At 33.3% G+C, this 24,529-nt stretch overlaps 1 protein-coding gene across 1 annotated transcript in view; it reads left to right on the top strand.

The window, feature by feature from the left end:
• Nucleotides 1–202: 202 nt before the first annotated feature.
• Nucleotides 203–24,529, top strand: part of LOC134714381 (uncharacterized) — a 51,814-nt gene continuing 27,487 nt past the window's right edge. The window contains exons 1-9 of the mRNA XM_063575623.1: nt 203–253; nt 3,085–3,147; nt 3,566–3,656; nt 6,232–6,484; nt 12,871–13,076; nt 17,599–17,743; nt 18,391–18,541; nt 21,959–22,088; nt 23,548–23,701. Coding sequence (XP_063431693.1) covers nt 3,654–3,656; nt 6,232–6,484; nt 12,871–13,076; nt 17,599–17,743; nt 18,391–18,541; nt 21,959–22,088; nt 23,548–23,701 — 1,042 coding nt within the window. The 5' untranslated portion in view covers nt 203–253; nt 3,085–3,147; nt 3,566–3,653. The remainder of the gene's footprint in view (nt 254–3,084; nt 3,148–3,565; nt 3,657–6,231; nt 6,485–12,870; nt 13,077–17,598; nt 17,744–18,390; nt 18,542–21,958; nt 22,089–23,547; nt 23,702–24,529) is intronic.

Here is a 24,529-nt window from a genome sequence, read left to right as displayed (position 1 = left end):
TCAATATTTAAGTATTTGTTCAATAGCTTCAATATGTTTTACGCTCTGATAATTCAATGACAGGTAAATAATGATACGTGTTTTCTGAAAATATATTTTTCATTTAAATGCCTATAAGATCTTTATAACAATTTTTTTGTTCAGACTTCTGCTTAGATATTTTTATTTGATCTTATTTTGCGTCGATTAAAATTCTCGATCACTTGAGAGCGTTTGCCTTGTAGATAACACATTTTGATCGGATAAATTACAAGTGAGTATCTTAATGTTTCAATACCGATATTTTGTAACATTTTGTATTCTTTTAAAAGTGACATATTTCATATCTTAGTAACCAAGAAAAAAGTAAATCTCAAAAGAAAATTCAAACCGGAAAGTTATTTGTCAAATGGCAAAATAAACGCTCTGACAAATCAAACAAATGCCAATACAGCTAACAAAGGTTCAGAGGGTTAAATGCACAGTTGTATCTGATTTCAAAAGTGATTATTTTTGAAGGATTGTTTAATATTTCGGGGTGGTGTATGCCATGGCTTTGTTTGGACTTGTTTGCTTGGTTTTATTTTATTTGTTTGGCTTTTAATGTTTGTCCCTAATATTTGGTTAACTATGCATTTGCATTCAGGTATCGCAGATCAAATTTATTCGTGCATAATGTGTTAATTTACGTTTTTTGATTGAGTTAAGCCTTTAAACTGATATTTTATCTTGTGTTTTTGTATGTTGTGATGTTATAGTATTGTTTTAGAAAAAGGGAGAAGGTTTGGTACAATTAAAACGTTTAATCCGGCTGCAAATGTTTGCACCTGTCCTAAGTCAGGAATTTGATGCACAGAAGTTGCCGTTTCTTTATGTAATATATACGTGTTTCTCGTTTCTCGTTTTTTATATAGATTAGACCTATAATGGTCAACTTTTATAAATTGTTATTTGGATGGAGAATTGCTTCATTGGCACTCAAACTATATCTTCCTACATCTATAGACCGTTGGTTTCCCGTTTGAATGATTTTACACTAGTAATTTTGGAGCCCTTTATAGCTTGTTGTTCAGTGTTAGCCAAGGCTCCGTGTTGAAGGCCGTACATTTATCTATAATGGTTTACTTTTTCAAATTGTTATTTGGACGGAGAGTTGTCTCATTGGCACTCACACGACATCTTCCTATATCTATCAGCTAAAACGTTAAAAATAATACTCGTGCTCCTTTTTATTTCGAATCACTGAATCAGATGATGTTATAAATCATCAGTGAGAATGAAAACACTGCATATAAAACTATGAACTGGATCGGACACGGAAACCCAACAGAACTCTGCAGTAAAAAAAGAGGTTCTGAAGGTTGTGCCTATTCTGCATATCTAAAGATGATTTACCAATTAAGAAAAAGAGTACGACACTGTGATAATGACAATTGAAACATATATGTCGTGAACTGTGACATATTCTGTATATAATACCGGTTAACCTGCTCGTAATGATATCTGTAAAAGAGGGGCAAATATAACAGAGGGAGAGTTAAAATATCATAGATAGAAAACAAACTGACAACGCCAAGGCTTAAAAGGAGAAAAAAAACAATAGAACAGAAGACACAACATAGAAACCTCATACTAAGCATTACGAAACCCACCAAAAACTTGTTGATCTCAGTTGATCCGGAGGTATAAGCCGATTCTGGTCCACATATGGCATCCGTTGTGTTGATTATGTGTAAAGAATGACGGAAAATTAACCACTTAGATCCATTAGTTCAAGGCTTTCTTATAATCACCAAAACTATATTAAGGTTTGGAATATCGTAACAAAAAGAATTTTGTTTTCCAACGACTCGCATTGGCAATTTCTATATGCTATTCATAATATGAGGCAACATTTTGATACCTGATGTATCCCTTATTTTGAGTTCAATTGTGAAAGATTTGATCACATACTCACCACACTATAAATCATTCAAGGAGATGACAGCATCTTAAGAGCGGAACGTCAAGTTGAAAGATTATAATGACTCCTTACTAAGGAAAATCTTATATAGAGTTTTAAAATAATTAAGTAGGAATGCTGACTGTGTGTTGAAACGAGTTTTCTGAAATATGTTGTCAAATAAGGCAAGTGTATTTGTGATGATGTTTAATCAATGTTTTACAACTTATGATTATTTATTCAGAAAACTAAATATTGGAACTTACTGTGTCCATTTGTTTCTAGGAAACAAAGTAAGACTATATCAATAAATCCGTCTTGAACATTAGGATCGGGAATACTCTTGTGTTTAGTACATAGCAGAACATGTGGTATGGGATTTGCATATTGTTGGAAACAGTTGCCTATAGTTGTACTTTCAGTGTCGCTTGTTCTCTAGTGAGGATTTGTCTCATTGGTAATTACACAAAATTATCTGTTTTATACATAACGGCAAATTGTTTTCTACGGTTGAAAGTAGGATGATACAGCACTTGTATGTACCCAAAAGCTAATTGATAATTAATTACTATCTACACTTTATTCACACTTCTCTTGGAGTCAATAGATTTACAGTTGCTTGGAAGGGACTGCTGAAAACAACAAACTTTTGCAAGATATTTTTGTTGCCAGTGCTGTGAGGTTCTTCATATTTGGTTTAGATTCTTAAGGAATATAGAGCAGAATAATCATTTATAGTTTTTCAGGACTCTTTTTCTCATCCAAACATTGTACGTGTATGTTAAGTTTCTGAGTGAATGCATAATTCCGTCTTTATGCGTAATTTTCATGAATGTAGGACAAGAGGTTTAAACCATTAAGTTCCTTGCAAATAAATGTCGCATTATTTGTCATATACTTTTCCATTGTTCAGCTGAAACATGTTTTTGAACATGGCACTTATATTTCCTTCAGTAGTCTTCAACTTTAAACTGTACGAAGTATTTCAAATCATAAAGTTAAAGTGTCAAGTCGATATAGTTGCAAAAAAGAAGGTAGTAGGAGAACGAGCTCTGAACATTGTAGACTTATTTCAAAACGAAACACTATAAAGCAAGCTTTAAATGATATTAATGCAGCATAGTAAGATACAAAAGCAAGCAATTATGCTAATTATATTACAGATAATTGCTCACAAACGCGAACATGGTGAAGGTTCCCATTTTGCAAATTATGTGATCTATCAGGTAGGTTTTTTATGTCATTTTCACGATGAACATATCTGTTATTATTGCTTCATTCTGTACAATTATTTACAAATAGTTACATTTTATTTCTGTAAGTTTAATACACTGAGAAGAATGTGAATGAGAATAATGTTCTCTTTTTGTGTTAGAACTATTATCCCGTAATATAGGAAGATGTGGTATGTTCGATAAAAGCCTATAGATAACCATCTGCAATGTCAATGTTTATGCTAAAAAGATTGGTCACCATCATATTCCTCCTTTATAAAAATATAGAAATTTCATAAATGAGGAATAATATAATGCGTAAAAATATAGAACTGATGTTTGACGCGTTTACCAGAAAGGTTAAGGCCAAAACTTAGTGTGTATTAATATGATTATAAAGTGTGGAGAATATTTGCAAATATCATTGCAGCATATACAGTCATCAATGAAAAAGCTGGACAGCTGGACGACAGTATGACATGAGTTCTGACTGTATCCAATGATTGCGAACATTCTAAATGGTAAGCAAGTAGCTTGATCTATAAAGAAATGTCTCTTTCTCACTGTTACACTTAAATCCTTTAATGATATGCTGTGATATGAGCAAAAACATGAAATTCAAGTTTCTATTTTCAATTTTGATTTAAGTTTTGTTTTGTGAATAATATTTGCACAGTGATTCATTCATAAACGTTACGGTATATGTTTGCATATGTTCTTCAAGGCCATATATTGCGTCTTAAAATATTTCTTTTGAAACGGATGTTTGAAAATTTAAAGATCTCAGCCTATTTGATTTATGACAATGACCCTTATTTGACATTTATGCTCTTAGCTTAACTGTGTTTTAACGTTGTTATTATATTACAAAATACTATACTATTTACAATTCATAGCATATGTATTCATTGTTGCCGTTATTAACATGTAGATGGTATTATAACCATTTAAAACATTGATAAAGACAGTCTATCTGATCTACCGTTGGGTTTATTTAAATCAATGACTGAATATTTTGTCAATTTAAAAGAATTTTTGTCCATGACTCTAAAAGTCTCTCTGGGTGGTTTTTTATTTCACATTTGCATCAATGCGTAATCTCTTGTATTTTAAATTAATTCTTTTATTATTTAGAATTAAAAAAATATATGATTGATTATAGATATTATGTATTTTTCATACGCGTCTGGCGTATTGAATTATAATCCTGGTACCGTTGATAACTATTTACATCACTTGGTCGATGCCACTGCTGGTGGACGTTTCGTCCCCGAAGGTATCACAAGCCTAATAGTCAGCACTTCGGTGTTGACATGAATATCAACTATAAGGTCATTTTGATATATTTCCTGTTTACAAACTAAGGATTAAATTATCCTAGGAAAGATTACCTTAGCTGTATTTGGTACTATTTTTTTTAGAATTTTGGGTCCGCAATGTTTTTCAACTTAAGTTTATACTTGTTTGGCTTTATAAATAATTTGATCTTAGTGTAACTGGTGAGTCTTATGTAGACAAAGCGCGCGTCTGGCGTATTAAATTATAATCCTGGTACTTTTTATAACAAAATGACGCATGTTGGCATTTTATTTTGCTACAGTTCTTTGTTGTTTCGTTGTTTTCAGTTTCTTACAGTTGATGTGTTTGCCTTGGTTTTAGTTTGTAACCTAGATTTGTTTTCGCTCTTGATGACTTTTGAACAGCGGTATATATATATATGTATATATATACTACAATCACCTTTAGTTTGCTGTTTTTGGAAGCCGACAAGGTGCTTTAAAAGATTGTATAAAATTTACCTATGTTTCAAATGAAAAAAAAACTTGGCGTGGGTAAAATTATATCCTGTCAAGTACTATAGACAAAATTACACATGAAATATCATTTCATATAAGAAAATAGCCATCACTGGAAAGAAGTTACCCTTTCGAATTTTTACCTCGTTTTGACCTGTGAACAAGCTTTAGTAACCATGCTTTTTTTTTTTAAGTTTCCGAAACATTCTATAAAAATCCCAAATAAAAAGAATTATGATGCTTTCAAATACCTAAGATATATTTATCTGGCTCAGATTTTTTTTAATGCTATTAAATGTGGAATTATCAGTATCAGTAAAACTATCCTACTCAGACACCAAAACAACTTAAAAATTTACAAAGAGAAAAATATGGCATGTTAAACTGATGCCACAAACATTTTGCCTTTTAAAACCAACTTTAGAAAGGGTCAGAAAATCCTCTATTATCAGGCCAGTACAATGAAATTGAGAAAGGAAATGGTGAATATGTCAAAGCGACAACCACCCGAATACATAAATAAAAAAGACGTATTGGCACTTTTATTGTAATTATCAACCTACGTATCACGTATGAGTAACTGTAGAGTTACAGAACTCTCAATGTTTAGTCCTGGTATCTATGATGAGTTTATTTACACATATTGAGAGTTCTGTAAGTCTACAGTTACTCATACTCAGGTTGATAATTACAAAACACATGCCAATACGCCAGACGAAAAGAGACAAAAGACTCATCAGTGAAGCTCGAATCCAAAAAAAGTTAAAAGGCCAAATAAAGAACGAAGTTGTAGAGTATTGAGGACCAAAATTTCTAAAAGTTTTGCCAAAAACAGCTAAGGTAATATATGCCTGAGGTAGAAAAGCCTTAGTATTTCAAAATATTAATCATGAGGTACCGCCTCAATAAAATGTTGATGACAGTAAATAAGAGTCAAGAAAAGGGAAGAAATTGGAACCCAAATAAACAAATTCAACAATTATAGAAGTTTGAAAACTGAAGTTCATTAATTTTCTAATGTCTAATGGTTCTTTTTGATCGTGGGGTAATCAAGAGTACTCTATCTTAACTTTTTAACTCTTTTGGATTCGAGCGTCGCTGGTGGGTCCTTTGTGGACGAGACGCGCGTCTGGCATTTATGCTAAATTTGGTCCTGGTATCTGTGATGAGTTTATTTACCGGTCAGTACATTAATATTAAAAGAAAAAGAATACATATTGACGTCTGTTTGTGTTGTAATATACAAATTGCATAACATTCAGACATCCTAGATAAAACATAATTTATGTTACCTCAACAGGATAATGCATTGATAACCAAGACAAGACTAATGAGTTCCAATGATGGTATTGATAATTACCTTTGGGAAGAACTAGAAACGCTACGGGAAGACAAAACAAAAGAGTCTAGAGCGCGATACTACCTTGGACGAGTACCAGAAACACCAAAACTTGTATTATCTGTTATCGGAGATTCTAGTAGCTTTGTTCCTAAACCATGGTTTACATCAGTTTTCAAAGCAGGACTCATCGAGACTGCAAAGGGGGCAAAAGGTATGGCTTGAAGGTAGTAAACTAATGATAATTGAGATAAAACTGCATCCACAAAAATGTAGTACATCCTGTTCGCAAAATGTTTGAATTTATCCTACATTTCCCGAACCTATGATAAACAGTATATTCCAAATTTTATGTAAGTTATACCTCTCTTTACATATTGATTGACATTTATAGTCAAAATGTAAAAAAGTGAAATCACAAAAATACTGAACTTAGAGGAAAATAAATTCGGAAAGTCCGTAATCACATGGCAAAATCAATTCACAAAACGCATCAAACAGGAACAAGAACAAGTTATTTGGTTCATTTGATCTCAGTTTCCATTGGTAACATTTCAAACATGACATCAATTGTCTTGGTATCTTCTGAATTTTCCATTGTCACGTTAAAAACGATACGCAGATGTTTGATGTCGTTCTGCATATATAATAACATCATAGAAAAAGAAGATTTAAGCAAAGAAATTCGTGTTTAACAGGACAGTATTTGTCCTGTCAAGAAGGTTAAATCTTTAATATTAAATAGCTTAATGAGCATAGTGATTGTAATGGAACATTCGAATAGCATGAAATATCGTTATAAAATTATTTACACACACTTGCAATATTTTTTTTCTGTGACGTATTACATTTATATTAAGATCCAATTTGTTACATCTTGTGATCAATTTTTTTTGGCAATCGACAATGGCGGTCAGCAGGGTTAAAGAACATCAGTTGTTCGACCTGTTAGTCAAAAGCGTTTTGTTTAAATATATTTTTTCACTCTTTTGGTCTTTTGGAAAATGTTGTTTGTGCTGTTTTTAGACCCTTCTACAACGAAATTTGTTTGACATGCACACGTATAAAAATTGCGGTTTTTATCCAACGCAGTCATAGGTTTGAACGTAGTTTTCAATTTAGACTCGTTTATATATATGTATATATATATATATATACAACTCGTCTAAACATCAACCCAACAATGTGAGATCTGTAAATTTGCTTTCGCAAATGTTTGGTTCTTCCCTCGCCGGGATTCGAACCCATGCTACTGTGATATCGTGACACCAAATCGCCTGCACTGCAGCCGTCCCGCTAGACCACACGACCAGCTGGGCTCTCAAAAAAAGAGCTTTCGCTGGCCGTATGTTACCTTTCCACGTCAGTTTTAATCTAGCGGCGTGCTACAGTACATGATATATAAGGCATGAAGATGTTATTGTTACAGATCAGCTAAATTATCTATAGTAAAGGATCCTACAAATTAATGTAATATACAGTCACAGAAAATAATTATATTTATAAGTACGTCTAAGTCAGTGACAACCCTACAACAGATGTATTTTTTGAGAGCCCAGGTGGTCGTGTGGTCTAGCGGGACGGCTTCAGTGCAGGCGATTTAGTGTCACGATATCACAGTAGCATGGGTTCGAATCCCGGCGAGGGAAGAACCAAAAATTTGCGAAAGGAAATTTACAGATCTAACATTGTTGGGTTGATGTTTAGACGAGTTGTATATACATTATGTACACAGCCATGTATCACCATCATTGATTGCGATCCGATGGATACATCTGTTGTAGGGTTGTCACTGACTCAGACGTACTTCTGAATATAATTATTTTCTGTGACTGTATCTTACATTAATTTATAGGCTTCCTTTACTATAGACAATTTAGCTGATCTGTAACAGTAACATCTTCATGGCTTATATATCATGTACTGTAGTACGCCGCTAGATTTAAACTGACGTGGAAAGTTAACACATGGCCAGCGAAGGCTCTTTTTTTAGAGCCCAGGTGGACGTGTGATCTAGCGAGACGGCTGCAGTGCAGGCGATTTGGTGTCACGATATCACAGTAGCATGGGTTCGAATCCCGGCGAGGGAAGAACCAAAAATTTGCGAAAGCAAATTTACAGATCTAACATATATATATATATATATGTATCACCATCATTGATGGCGATCCGATGGATACATCTGTTGTAGGGTTGTCACTGACTCAGACGTACTTATGAATATAATTATTTTCTGTGACTGTATCTTACATTAATTTGTAGGATCCTTTACTATAGATAATTTAGCTGATCTGTAACAATAACATCTTCATGCCTAATACCGTATAGTGGGTTATTTTCGCGGGTGTAAAATTTCGCGATTTTCATTGAACAAGGGATACGAAATATTTTGGCGGTTATTATTTTGGCTGATTAAAAACTTTTATTAATACCTTTGTATGTACACTTTTAATTTCGCGGAATTTATTTTGGCGATTAAGTTCTGTCCGCGAAAATAAGCGAAAATTTGCTACCCGCGAAAATAACCCGCTATACGGTATATCATGTACTGTAGTACGCCGCTAGATTAAAACTGACGTGGAAAGGTAACACATGGCCAGCGAAAGCTCTTTTTTTGAGGGCCCAGGTGGTCGTGTGGTCTAGCGGGACGGCTGCAGTGCAGGCGATTTGGTGTCACGATATCACAGTAGCATGGGTTCGAATCCCGGCGAAGGAAGAACCAAAAATTTGCGAAAGCAAATTTACAGATCTAACATTGTTGGGTTGTTTAGACGAGTTGTATATACATTATGTACACAGCCATGTATCACCATCATTGATGGCGATCCGATGGATACATCTGTTGTAGGGTTGTCACTGACTCAGACGTACTTATGAATATAATTATTTTCTGTGACTGTATCTTACATTAATTTGTAGGATCCTTTACTATAGATAATTTAGCTGATCTGTAACAATAACATCTTCATGCCTTATATATCATGTACTGTAGTACGCCGCTAGATTAAAACTGACGTGGAAATGTAACACATGGCCAGCGAAAGCTCTTTTTTTGAGAGCCCAGGTGGTCGTGTGGTCTAGCGGGACGGCTGCAATGCAGGCGATTTGGTGTCACGATATCACAGTAGCATGGGTTCGAATCCCGGCGAAGGAAGAACCAAAAATTTGCGAAAGCAAATTTACAGATCTAACATTGTTAAGTTGATGTTTAGACGTGTGGTCTAGCGGGACGGCTGCAGTGCAGGCGATTTGGTGTCACGATATCACAGTAGCATGGGTTCGAATCCCGGCGAGGGAAGAACCAAAAATTTGCGAAAGCAAATTTTCAGATCTAACATTGTTGGGTTGATGTTTAGACGAGTTGTATATACATTATGTACACAGCCATGTATCACCATCATTGATGGCGATCCGATGGATACATCTGTTGTATGGTTGTCACTGACTCAGACGTATATATATATATATATATATATATATATATATATATATATGTGTCATGGTGTCACGATATCACAGTAGCATGGGTTCGAATCCCGGCGAGGGAAGAACCCAAAAATTTGCGAAAGCAAATTTACAGATCTAACATTGTTGGGTTGATGTTTAGACGAGTTGTATACAAAAGTAAAGCTTTCGGTGGGGTGTTACCTTTCCACGTCAGTTTTAATCTAGCGGCGTACTACAATACATGATATATAAGGCATGGAGATGTTATTGTTACAGATCAGCTAAATTATCTATAGTAAAGGAATCTACAAATTCATGTAAGATACAGTCACAGAAAATAATTATATACATAAGTACGTCTGAGTCAGTGACAACTCTACAACAGATATATATATACATATATTCATTAAATAAAATAATAAAATAAGTAAAAGGGTAACAGTTCTATTCTTTAATTATTTTATTATCTTATTTAATGAATATATATATCTGCACCTATATACATATACTTAAAAATCCAGAAGACACCAGTCTAAAACATGCTTAAAAGTCAAATCATAATATATGAATTTGTCCGACAGAGTATTTAATGACAATGAACTGAAATTGCTTAAATTGCTTAAATTTACGCCAACTCCCTCTGTGAATCATGAAGAACTTAAAGCAGACATGTTGATATTTTGTCAAATTGGGACTAACTGAATATTTCGCTGTTAAAGAAAAAGAGGAGTACGACTCGTTAGTAAGAAACAAATCTACATTTATTCCAAATACCGGAAGAAACAAGTGTTTAGATGACTATATCTAGAATTTGTCCATCTGCCTACTAATACAAATTAAAGTCAACCACAACTTAACTAAAGGAGAAAAGTCAGTACTCCAAAATCTAAGAAACGATAAAAGCATAGAAATTAAGCAGGCCGATAAAGGTGGGGCAATAGTAATAATGGATTCAGACTAATATAGAATTAAAGTGGAAGAACAACTCAATGATTTGACATTTTACTCGGAAATTCCTGATAATATAGATCATCTAGTCGAGAGGAGAAATAATACCGTACTGAACAAATACACAACGGCAACTACGGAAAAGGAGTATGATTACTTGAAAAGTTTCGAAAAGAAAACAAGTAACTTTTATGGCTTTCCAAAAATCCATAAATCAGAGGAGACCCAATCGACCATTAATTCTCAGAAAAACGAATACACTGACGGATCTTAAACTTAGACCAATCATTGCAGGTCCATCGTGTCCTACTCACAGACTAAGCAACTTTTAAGATATAATTTTGAAACCATTATGTAAATATGTACCGAGCTATATAAGAGACTATATAGATTTTCTCTCACACCTGCAAAAAATAGCACCGGTTCACGCTCGTTTAGTAAGCTTCGATTTCACAAGCCTATATACGAACATTCCACACGATTTAGGAATAGAGGAAAAACAATATTTGGTTGCAAAACATCGAGATGCAATACCAAATCGATTCACTGTTGACTTTATACTCGATTCTACTAAACTTATTCTTGAAAACAATTCTTTCTATTTCAATGGCAAGAACTATTTGCAACATCGGGGGACGGCTATGGGGGAAAAAATGCACCAAGTTATGCAACATTAGTCATGGGCTTCCTTGAACAAAGACTGTATCAAGAAGTTGAAAATAATTTTTGAGTTGAATTTGCAAGAGAATTTGAATTATCATTGAAAAGATACCTTGATGATTGCTTCATTATCAAATCCGACGAAGAACTCCAACTATTTTCGGACATACAAAATAACCTTCATACCTCCATAAAATTTTCAAAGGATGAAAATTTCAAACAATTGACGTTTCTAGACATTTTTGTTATTTAAGATGGCACCGAAATCAAAACAGATATTTTTTATAAAGAAACTGATACTCATCAGTATTTAGATTTTAATTCGTGCCACCCGTCTCATACCAAAAGGAATATCCCTATTGTTTAGCAAGAAAAATATGCACAGTAGTCGATGATGAACATTTGAGAGAAGACCGTCTAGAGGAACTACAATTGTCTTTGATCAAGCAAAACTATCAAGAGACTTTAAAAGAAATGGGAATTCATACCGGAAATGTTGGATTTATTAGTAATCAGAGCTATGCATTTCTTATTTCTTAATTGTATAATATCTGACAATTTGTTGTGAAATAATTGCTCGCGACTCATACCTCTCTATCTGATCTTAAATATATTGACTTCTATTTTCACTTCTGATTTTCCTTAAGTGATGAAAACAATAAAAAAAAAAAAAAAAAAGATAATAGATGAAGTTAGCATTTTTGTTCAGTTAGAACTCGGTTGCTCCAAAAATAGTACAGTTATTGAGGCGCTTTATTGACCAAAAAAAATATGAAAGAGGAGTTTATAGTTTTTGTAAGGGGCTCGGTCTTTATAAGTGAAAGTATGTAATTTTTTCATCCTACATTGAAGCCAATCATGTTCTGATGTATCTGTTACTTTTATACTCTATAAACCACAATGATTGTCTCATTTTTAATTCAAATAGTTTGTCCTATTTCCGAATCGACATTTTGATTGGTTCTAGATTTGTATGGTCAGTGCTGCATAGATATATATATCAGCCGATGCAATCTTTGTTGACAAATCAAATCTCGAAACTTTTGGAGGGCAAACGATTCCTACAAATTTGTTTTTGTTACTTTTTCTAACATCTTTTTATGGTACTTCAACATTAGGAAAGTATTGTTGCCTTAAATTTCTAAACAGTAACACTAAATGGTATCATATATATGTTAATTTACCTTAAACTGTGGGCTTTTTATTTTCATAATCAGAATTGGTAATTCTGTTATGATAAATTATGCAATTGTGATTTACCATATATATATTTATAGGCACATATTTGTCACTAGCTTAAAGGGATGCACAACTTTAGAAATAAATATCAATTTACATATTACGAAAATATCAAAATATCAAAGTATGAACTTAGATGATCGCAAAATCACAACGGTGCAACTAAGACACTTTGTAAATTCTGAAAATATATCCCCCTCGACACAACATTGAAACAATATTTAGAAAAAGCCCACACATTTAAGTTCAAACACGAAATGATATATATCATTAATCCTAATTTGATCGCACTTTTCTTTATTATAGATTGTTTGATTTTATACAAAGGTTCTACCGAAAAGATTAGCACTATCGTTCGGGGAGCAGTGGATAATTTTGAAAAGCTATCAACAGATGATGATGACAATTTTATTAGTTTAGTAGGGCTTCAGCCGAAGATTGATGTTAACATGGTTAATGTTAATGATGATCATTATGAGCTTGCTCATCAGGATAACCACCAATATGGGAGAGTATGTATGATTTACTAGTATCGTTTATTTGCTATATTTAAAAGACAAGACTGGCGCTTCTTTATTTTTAACGTGACTGATCCGATTAATGTTGTTTGAAAAATAGCAAACGATAAAACCTACGGGGTGATAGATCATATAATTATGATAAAGTACAATACAAAATACAATCGGTAATAAGCAAGTCTTAAAGAATACAACATCATCCAAAATAAGTCATGAACAAATAATAAATATTTCGAAAAACTAATATCCGTCATCATAAGGATATCACATGGTTCTAATCTTGACCGGTAGTAGTCAAAGTGTTACAGTTATCTTGATCATTACACAAATTAACACGAATTAAAATACTCTGGTAAAGCTAGGTTCAACCTACCGATCAGATCCACTCGATTATCCCGCTTGTCAAAATTTCCGCGAACAAGCGTTTCAAAATTCGTCACTGGGCCTGTATACAACTTTTACCTGATCGCTATCCGACTGTTTGCGACTTTAATAAAGGCATACCGCTATTCGCAAGTTTTAAATCAATTGAAAGAAAACAAATCCGGGTTACAAACTACAACTGTCTTAAACACGTCAGCTAAAAGAGGAAACAACAAAACAACATTAACACTGAAGGGCAACAAAAAACTAAAACGACAATGCGACATACACAGAAACGAACTTGCAAGATAACAACTGCCGATTTCCTGACTCCGTACATGACATTTGAATACAATGTTTTAAAGTATCATTACATAAGAATGACGTCACCCACATTTGCACTTGATATGTATTTTACGGTAATATGCATTGTGTATTCGATTCATAACATTTGGTAGAAGCAAAAGTGATTTAGATATTAATTGAACATATTTGAATAACAAATTTTATGTAGAGAAAAAAGATCGCATATTAATTGTCTGGACGTACGTATGGAAGGACATGGGTAACACTTAATGAGTGGCCGGTCGTGTCATTGGCGGTATAAACATACTGTATGAAATTTTTAACGTTTTTATTATCAACGCGTTGGTTTTTATTATAAACGCGTTGGTTTTTATTATAAACGCGTTGGTTTTTACTTTCAAAGCGTTGGTTTTTACCTTCAACCCGTTGGTTTTTATTATCAACGGGTTGGTTTTTACTTTTAACGCGTTGGTTTTTACTTTCAACACTTTGGTTTCACTTTGAACGCGTTGATTTTACTTTCAATGCGTTGGTTATACTTTGAACGCGTTGGTTTTACTTTCAACGCGTTGGTCTTCACTTTCAATGCGTTGATTCGGAGTTGATACGGTACGAAAAACCAACGCGTTAGTTTTCAATTCCATACCGTACGTTTTTTCATTCCATACCGTTAGTTTTGTACTTTTGTCAACCAATCAAAATTATTGTTACAAACTATTTTCTAAAAATATCTAGTCGTCATCTCACTTTTCGGGGAACCTCCGAAGTTTTCTTTACAATGGTGGTAAAGTATAAATATTGCTAAACTGTTTGCAGCCAGTCTGCAAATGTTTAAAATGTGCTTTCTTTAAAAAAAGAAATGCAATCGTAAACCAAAATGCTTGTTTGGCATTAAATATTAGATAATTGTTTTAATCAAAAGAGGGACGAAAGATACCTAAGGGACAGTCAAACTCATAAATCGAAAAAAACTGACAACGCCATGGCTACGAATGAAAAGAAAGATTAAGCAGATCCTGCTTTACATGTGGCTTATGTGATAACAAATCCGGTAAATAGTATAATTCGGTAGGTCACGAGAACTCAGACTATCAACAAGTATCATGTGGTTTTTATTAACCCTAAACAGATATCAAACATGTGTACATTCCTCAAACATTTTCTGATGTACCATTGTATCTGAGGTGATAATTCGGCTGCAATAAGTCACCATTTCCTTGAATCGATCTACAAATTGCTCCCGGTTTCCCCTACGTATTGCCATGTAGCAACTCAGTAAGTATCTTCAACAACAGAGAATTTATTTTCCCAACAAACTTTACAACAGTCTGGAGTCCGTCCGAACGGTTGATAAAATTGTACTTTGTTACAAAGATGTTATTAGTAGACAGAAATTAAAAACTTACGGTATGGAATTGAAAACCAACGCGTTGGTTTTTCATACCGTATGAATAACGAACCATCGCGTTGAAAGTGAAAACCAACGCGTTAAAAGTAAAACCAACGCGTTGAAAGTACAACCAACGCGTTAAAGGTGAAACCAACGCGTTGAACGTAAAAACCAACACGTTGTATTAAAAACCAACGCGTTGAAAGTAAACACCAACGCGTTGAACATTTCATACGGTATGTTCATACCGCCAATGACACGAACGACCACTCATACACTTAATGTCCTCTCCACAGGGCATAACACCTCCATTTACATGTTTTCTTATACTGAAATTGTACATACCCAACGAATTCCCGACTATCCCTAGGACCTCTATACGATCAGATCTGGTCGCGATCGGACTGAGATCGAATATAGTTGATTTGGTGTAGCTAGTTGGGTAAAGATCGTCTAGAGATCTTGAGCTACTCGGAATAATCGAATATGTATGGAATAAGTGCTCGGTTTGGAGTTGTGATTGAGTGATAAAGGAGTCGTGAATTGTCGAGTTAAGGTACTGTGCAGTCGGATAGCGATCGGGTAGAAGCCGTTTACAGACCCAGACATGAATTTTGTAACGTTCGGTCGAGGAGATTTTGATATTCGTGATTATTGAGTTGATCTATTCGGCCGTGTGAACCTAACTTTTAGCGGCAAAGTTGATACATATATGGGAACCATCTCTAGCAACAAATGATAAAAAAACTATCGGGTAAACTTTATAAGTTACTTTGGTACATGCATGAGCATGAAGGTTGTAATTTTAAGTTGTTTAACTATGTAAAATCTGTGTTTAATGATTGTGGCTTTTTCGAACTATACAATTTTCCGGAGCAAGTTGATTTTAATTATATTAAAATTAATGTAAGGCAGCGTCTCCAGGACCAGTTTATTCAAAAATGGTTTTCACATATAAACAATTCATCAAGGGGGGAGTTTTATCTACACTTTAAAGAAGAGTTTTGCTTGGAAACATATCTGTTAAAATTAAGACGGGGTCATAGAGTAAACATATGTAAATTAAGGGTATGTAATACAAAGTTTCCCATCGAAACAGGAAGATGGAGAAATGTACCACGAAATGATAGGATTTGTCTACTCTGTAAAGCTGGTCTTTGAGATGTATACCACTATATATGTAAATGTACCAACTGTGAAATTAAGGATTTAAGGGGGAACTTCATACCGCCATATTATTTAAAATATCCAAATGAAAAAAAAGTACTTGGCATGCTTAAATATAGTAATAGTAATGTACTGTCTAAGCTGTCAATTTTTATTCAAAAGGTAGAAAAGATGCTTGTCTAATTTAAAACTGTAATAAACACAAACTTATTTCTGAAGATGTATAATTTAAAAATGTATTCTGTTTGTATTATGAACTATGTTGTAATTAATATTGTGTATATAAATATGCTCCTGTTACGCAGTCTCTAATAAACTAAACTAAACTAAAATCAATTGCAATATCTGGGTAAACATTTACAATTAATTCTCTATAGGCGGTAATGGTAACGTTTTCCTCCGTTGCTCATTCCATATCGTTTACTTGAACATGTATGATGGCTCAAATCGAAGCTGATACATTTATACATGTCTGGTTAAATTTTCGGGGTGGCAAGTGAGATTACTTTTTTCGTAAATTGCTGGACCCCGGAAGATGGTGAAAAATGTCACCCTCCTCATGAAACAATCACAAAATTCTGATCATAAAATTCAATAAAGAAATTGTCCTTTCTAATAATTTATTTCAGGTCAAATCTACATAATTTCTTTTCTCATGACATCAGCTCTATAAAACAGTTCTTATTGTTAATTTATGTCTATTTTTAAAATCACAGCATCCACAATTGTATGGCGGACTAACACATGTTTTAATTACGTCAACTGATTTCCTCATTTCAAGGTCTATAAGGATCCTGACCCCTAATAAAAGTTGATACATATATGAGAACATCAGTCAGCAAAAATGATTCCTCTATCATTGAAAATCAATTGCAATATCTGGCAAACATTTAACAATTAATATCTTGTTGGTGTTTTATGTTTTCATTTCCCCAAAAATTATCAAGGAAGTTCTTACCTTAATATGGTAGCTTGACATTTTATTTCAGGATTCGTTCAATGTCTTGGTTTAATATTTCATTATTCCTTGATTTCACAACAAGTATAAGGTTTTAAAAGAAAGGTGAATAGTTTGTGTTCTTTGTACAGTAATAATCTGGTCGCACATCCAAAGAGTATTTAAATGTAGGACATTGTAAGTGAAAGCATTCTCCCGTTTTATAATGTGTTTGAGAATGTTAAATGACACAGTTGATTTACCTTTAGTAAGCAACAAACCGTTCTACTTTGTATATATAGAAGTGTTATAGCTGTTTTAGTATATTAAACAATATGTTTTGATAATAAAAGGAGCATTGGAAAATGAGCAATCGTGTTTTGGAAGAAATGTTCAACATTCGGATGAAAAAGGACATTTATCCCGAAGCTCATGCGTCTATTCTGAACGCCATCAGCAAAAATAAAACATCATTCATGAAACTGCAGGAAAATTTCTGTAAGTAAATTAGTCGTAAATTTATTAAGAACCCAACAGTATAATTCTGATACTGTAACCTGTTTATTGATTTTAAATATATACAAGTTATGATAAATGTAACAGAAAGCTGCGTAAACTCAAGACAGATAAACACTCGACAGAGTAAGTTGCTATTGCTGTGCACGTGTCACTGACTATCTAGATTTGATCTAAGTGTAACGATATAGAAATCGTTGGTATTAATTTCATATTATAAATAACTTAAGTTTGAGATTACAAATCCCTTTGAAAATATATACATTATCATTTAACAGGTAACACGCCATATTGTATCATTCTGTTTAAAATTAACACAAAAACACGCTGTTATCATGGGAAACAAACTGTTAGAAAAGCTTAACAGATAGTACCAGAAAAACTATCTTAAGATTGAATTGAATAAAATGACAGCATATATACGCCTTGCATATTCAACATTAATTATGAATTTCAATTGTGATTTGTCTTTGTATTGCCCCCTCGTTACAAATTTCTTCTACGCATACCAAAAATATAATTGCATGAAATTAACACATTTCGAACAAAGGTATGCAGTGCTAGAGGAATTATAAATGTTCTGTTTATATTCTAAAAAATATTGAATTTAAATTATGATTATGTAATAGTGACCTGTTTGGTGCCCGTCCTGACTATAGTGGCAGAAGGAGACATTGATACTATTGAGTTTGTACTTCATGTTCTCAAACAGAACCTTCCCGTTCTTATCCTAAAAGGATCTGGCAAAGCTGCAGATTATATTGCTGGTTTCATTTGCGAGTGAGTGAATTGATATTGAATTTAAGAGTGTTTATACAAAGCTGGGATAAAAGTGCAAAACGTTAAAATTTCGTGAAATTCATATAATAAGCAACTATCCCTGAGTCCTAGTAATGTGCATAAAGACACTGTTCGACATTAGATAATGATAAAAACATATATATACTACCATTTAGCGACTAGAAACAGCCAAAATCGACAAAGTATAATACCATTATATTCATATGAAAACTATCTTCCTGATTTAAAAAAAAAAAAATTAGCAAATAAAATTTTATATGACCGACATAGATCAACACCAACCACTAGAATTAGTCCTGGTATCTCTGATGAGTTTATCTACTTGCTATTGGCTTTGGATAGACAGACTAAATCATTTAATGTGTTAAACATGATCTCAACTTCTTGTTACTAAGGTAATTTTGATTGATTGGTTTATTGTTGGTTGCTTAACGTCCAGTGGCATATATTTCATGCATATTCAGGACGAGAACAAGTTCACAATAAATACAATAGATAGGTTGATATAATAGAGGCCATCTGGGATGATGGTCTGGGAAATTTGGACTGCCACTGGAAATGAGGGTATATTGGATAGGGACAGCCATTTTGCCTTACAACTGGCCACCTACGGACCCTCAAATAGTTGTTGCAAGGGTTCTTTACATGCAAAGAGCATGTCACTCTCTTTACACGAGGTATCGGGTTTAACGTCCCTCTTCTGACCGGACGTGACTGCGAACTTGATACATCCCGCACATTCAAACGGACGCCCCACTTCGGCAAGCGTTTTACTGCCGGTCGGGAGAAGACCAAGTGACCATATTTCTATACTCCAGTCACCCTTGGGAATGAAATTTTGTAACACCAGGACAAAAAAATGTGTAAATCATTTTAATAATTTGACACATTAGATCGGCAAAAAATACAAGAAAAAACACTACTAATATAAAGACACAAAGTTAGAGTACTAGCCAGTTCAAAGTTAAACCATTAATTAATAACCCAATACGACATTATCTACCAGTATATAATGCATTTAGTGTTAAGATGTCATTAACAGTCTGATGAAACTGTTACCTTATAAAATTGTTTTAATAATTTAAAGAGTAAATTTTAGTGCCAATATATGATATTAAAAATCCAATTGCCGTGTTGAATGGTCAATCTGTAGTTTAATTTAAATGATACTATGTAACCACCAAATTGTTTGCATGTTTATATCTTTGTTCTTAACACATTTAACAAAGTATACCTTCGGATCATAATATAAAAAAAACATTCAAGGAATCATTCATAATTAAATGAATCAAAGTAATAAAATGTACAACAGACGTTTCACCAAATCATTAGCCTTAATGCAAGACTTTATGTAGAACTTGAAATAAGGATACAGTGTATATTTAGTACGAAAGTGTATCTTATGTGTGATAAAATTGAGAATGGATATGTCAAAGAGACAACAACCCGACCATAGCAAAAAACAACAACAGAAGGTCACCAAAAGGCCTTCGATGTAGCGAGAAATTCCCGCACCCGGAGGCGTCCTTCAGCTGGCCCCTAAACAAATATATACTAGTTCAGTGATAATGAACGCCATACTAATTTCCAAATTGTACACATAATATGTTTTACCTTTTTGGTTTCAAATTGTGATCAATACGAATCTCCGAAATTTGTTAATGCTTCATATGTCCAACTTTATCAAAATTGTCACTATGTTGGTAACTGATCAATTATCAACAATTCTCTCTTTAAACTGACACTTCCTTTTTAGCTCACCCGGCCCGAAGGTTTGGTTATTATTTTGAATATTATTTTAGATAGAGATAAACTGTAAACAGCAGTTATGTTCAGCAAAGTAAGATTTACAAATTAATAAACATGACCGAAATGGTCAGTTGACCCCTTTAGGAGTTATTGCCCTTTATAGTCAATTTTTAACCATTTTTCGTAAATCTTAGTTATCTTTTACAAAAATCTTCTCTTGGAAACTGCTGGGCCAAAATAACCCAAACTTCTTCTTTGGGGTATCTAGTTTAAAAAATGTGTGGCGTGACCCGGTCAACCAACCAAGATGGCCGCGACGGCTAAATATAGAACATAGGGGTAAAATGCAGTTTTTAGCTTACAACTCAGAAACCAGAGAATTTAGAGCTTGACGAGGTATACTTATTTATCAGGTCAAGATCTATCTGCCCTGAAATTTTCAGACGAATCGGACAACCTTTTGATGGGTTGCTGCCCCTGAATTGGTAATTTTAAGAAAATTTTGCTGTTTTTGGTTATTATTTTAAATATAATTATAGATAGAGATAAAGTGTTAACAGCAGTAATGTTCAGCAAAGTAGCATTTACAAATTCAACATGACTGAAATGGTCAGTTGATCCCTTTAGGAGTTATTGCCCTTTATAGTAAACTTTTTACCATTTTTCGTAAATCTTAGTTATCTTTTACACAAATATTCTCTGGACCAAATTAATCCAAACTTGACAACAATAATCTTTGGGGTATCTTGTTTAAAAAATGTGTCCGGTGACCCGGACATCAAATCAAGATGGCCGCCACAGCAAAAAAATAGAACATAGGGGTAAAATGCAGTATTTGGCTTATAACTCAAAAACCAAATCATTTAGAGCAAATCTGACATTGGGTAAAATTGTTTATCAGATCAATATCTATGAGCCTGTAATTTTCAGATGAATCTGATAACCCGTTGTTGGGTTGCTGCCCCTGAATCAGTAAATTTAAGGAAAGTTTGCTGTTTTTGGTTATTATCTTGAATATTATTATAGATAAAGATAAACTGTAAACAGCAATAATGTTCAGCAAAGTAAGATTTACAAATAAGTCAACATGACCGAAATGGTCAATTGACCATTTAAGGAGTTATTGTCCTTTATAGTCAATTTTTAACACTTTCATAAATTTTTTATTAACATTTTCCACTGAAACTACTTGGTTAAGTTCATTATAGATAGAGACAATTGTAAGCAGCAAGACTGTTTATTACAGTAAGATTTACAAACACATCACCATCACCAAAACACAATTTTGTCATGAATCCATCTGCTTCCTTTGTTTAATATTCACAAAAACCAAGGTGAGCGACACAGGCTCTTTAGAGCCTCTAGTTTCATAAACTGTATTTGTACTTAAACCAAGAAATGCACTAAATGGATATATTTTAAACGTGTTAAAATGACTTTTGCATAATGAAGAGTATTAAAGTAGTTCGCGTTATTTAGGAAAAAAAACAATTCTTGTAATCTGTTGTTCGTTTTGTACTTTTCTGTTTTACGAATAAAATCAGAATGTATAGGACAATAAGTTTGAAAAGTTAACATCTTCAAATTCATTTTTCGATGAATCCATTTGTAAATTCAAATCAATGTTTTGCCCTTATTTTCTTTCAGTGGTAATTCTGAGTCATCTGATGAGTATGTAAAAGACAAGACATCGTTGACGTTTGGTGTTATTTCCGATGCATCACAACAAAATGGTCTTTCTGAAAAGCTGAACGAAATAAAACAATCTAAATGTCTCGTAAGCATGTAAACTGTTCATGACCTGTTATTTTGACTGTTCTTTTTAGTGTTTGAAATTTCCTTTGGTGTCTTTTGTTTTTTATAAAATTGAATAAAAACACTGGCATGCCATTTCAAAATAAAAATATAAATGACAACTTATATTTAATGGAACAATGAAAAATTATCAGTATACCTTGCATTCTTATTTTCTGAATACTTCACTTCTAAGTAAACTTGATTTGAATCGTTGTGCCATTTATTATATTGATGTTTTGGGAGGCGACTTTCCTGCTATGGAACTTGCGCCCTATTTTTGTGCCATTTAAAAAGACTTCGTGTATTTATATCGTATCGGTTGTGCTGTAAGTTATCTTAGAAAAAAATCATTTAATCAAACGTTAATGAGCTTAGAAAAATTATAAATATAACCAAAAAAATTAATAGGTTATTAAAAACAATAAATCAGAAGGCTACGCAAATGTCACCTCTTGGAGTAAACAGTTACCATGTACCAAAAGTAAAAGGGTTATGTCAAAGGTTAAATCCTGACCAATTATAATTTACAAAACTTTTCGATATGTCAATCAAATAAAGTGGTGGTATTGAATCTGATTTCCAGAAAACTTACACATGCAACAGATGTCAGTTGGATTTGTAAGTCCGATGAAAAGTTGCTTGAAATTGAAATAAGTGTTGCAGCGGGATTCATACTTAGGTTTTTGTTATATATCTTTTATAAATTACTGCCCAAGGTGGTGGAGCCAGACTGTGCACTAACAACAATCAAAATATAGGATAAAGCACTGGCATTCTTTGATATTTGAACGAGAAGCCAGCAACGATGGGAATGGAGAGTGCAATAACTAATATATAATTCCGTTAACGCAATCCTTTATGAACAACAGGAGTAGTTAACTCACCAGAGGATCAAAGCAAAAATTTGCATTCAGATCACACTAAAAAAAATTGTATATTAAAGATTTATTTCTAAATAAAGACAACAGGAGTATATTGATGTTCGATAGTCATGAATCATTGAGAGAAAACAAATCTGGGTTAAAAAAAAACGAGGGAACCACATCCACTATAAGAGGAAAACAACTAAACAACAGAAACACTTAAGTGCAATAAAAAAATGATAATGCAACATACACAGAAACGAAAATAACTCTACTTACATAACAGAATGTCAACATTATTGAACATGTTGATTTTTTACGGACAAAAATGTGTCACTGCAGCATAATTTGAATGAATAAGAAATAGATAAGTTTTATTTAGAATTGAGTTTCTAAAATTTGTGAATCTATGCCACATATAGTACAAAGAAAAGTGTATTAGGCTTTGAATCCATTAAATAAACATGTTAAAATAGTCAACCATTGCGAAATCTCATTTTCAGTCGAGGAGTTAAATGGATATTCTAGTCTTTCGTAGTATTTCTGTCTTATTCTTTTAACACTGTACTTATTTAGGTTACTTTGATAGATATAACTACACAAACAAAGCCAACCGAGTTTTCAGAAGCTGTGACAAAAGCAATCATTCGTGGATGGTCTCAGAAACCAGACAGGAATTATAACAATGGGTCAAATGTTCAAATAGGAGAGAAACCCCCACCCCCACCAGGTATTCTTACAATAAAATAGATGATTGGTTTTCCGTATTGTTTATCATAGTGATGCTTCCTCGGCATTAAAATGGATATGAATTTAATATTTAACATAATAAAATTAACTTGCATAACTCGAATTTCGACCACCAATGTTTCTTCAGTGATGTTAGGAATCGAACATTATTTGGACGGTCATATAATTCGCCTGAATTTAGGAATTACTCCTGAATTTTGAAGAGTTGAAATAGGATGATCACATCATATAAACCCGAAGGCAAATATAATATAAGCCCAAACGAATAAAAATATAATCAAATCTAAATTGAAGACAACGTTGAAATCTATGAATGCCTAGGGTAAAAACCGGAATTTTTATACATGTGCATGCAAAACAAATGCCTTGATTGAAGGGTACATATATAGCACAAACAACATTTTCCATTTTCCAAAAAATTAAAAAGGATATTTTTACAAAACGAATATGGCTAACAATGTTAGATCTGTAAATTTGCTTTCGCCTCTTTTTTGTTCTTCTCTCGCCGGGATGCGAACCAATGCTACTGAGATATCGTGACACCAAATCATCTGCACTGTAGCCTTCCCGCTAGACCACACGACCACCTGGGATTCATAAAAATGAAACTTTCCGAGGCCGGGTGTTACCTTTCCACGTCAGTTTTTAATCTAGCGTCGTACTGCAGTACATGATATATAAGGCATGAAGATGTTATTCTTACAGATCAGATAAATTATCTATAGTAAAGGATCTTACAAATTAATGTAAGGTACAGTCACAGAAAATAATTGTATTTATAAGTACTTCTGATCCAGTGACAATTCTA

The sequence above is a fragment of the Mytilus trossulus genome, chromosome 4 (assembly GCF_036588685.1).
Source record: "Mytilus trossulus isolate FHL-02 chromosome 4, PNRI_Mtr1.1.1.hap1, whole genome shotgun sequence".
In the NCBI taxonomy this organism is placed as follows: Eukaryota; Metazoa; Mollusca; class Bivalvia; order Mytilida; family Mytilidae; genus Mytilus; species Mytilus trossulus.
This window is presented reverse-complemented; position numbering and strand designations above follow the sequence as displayed.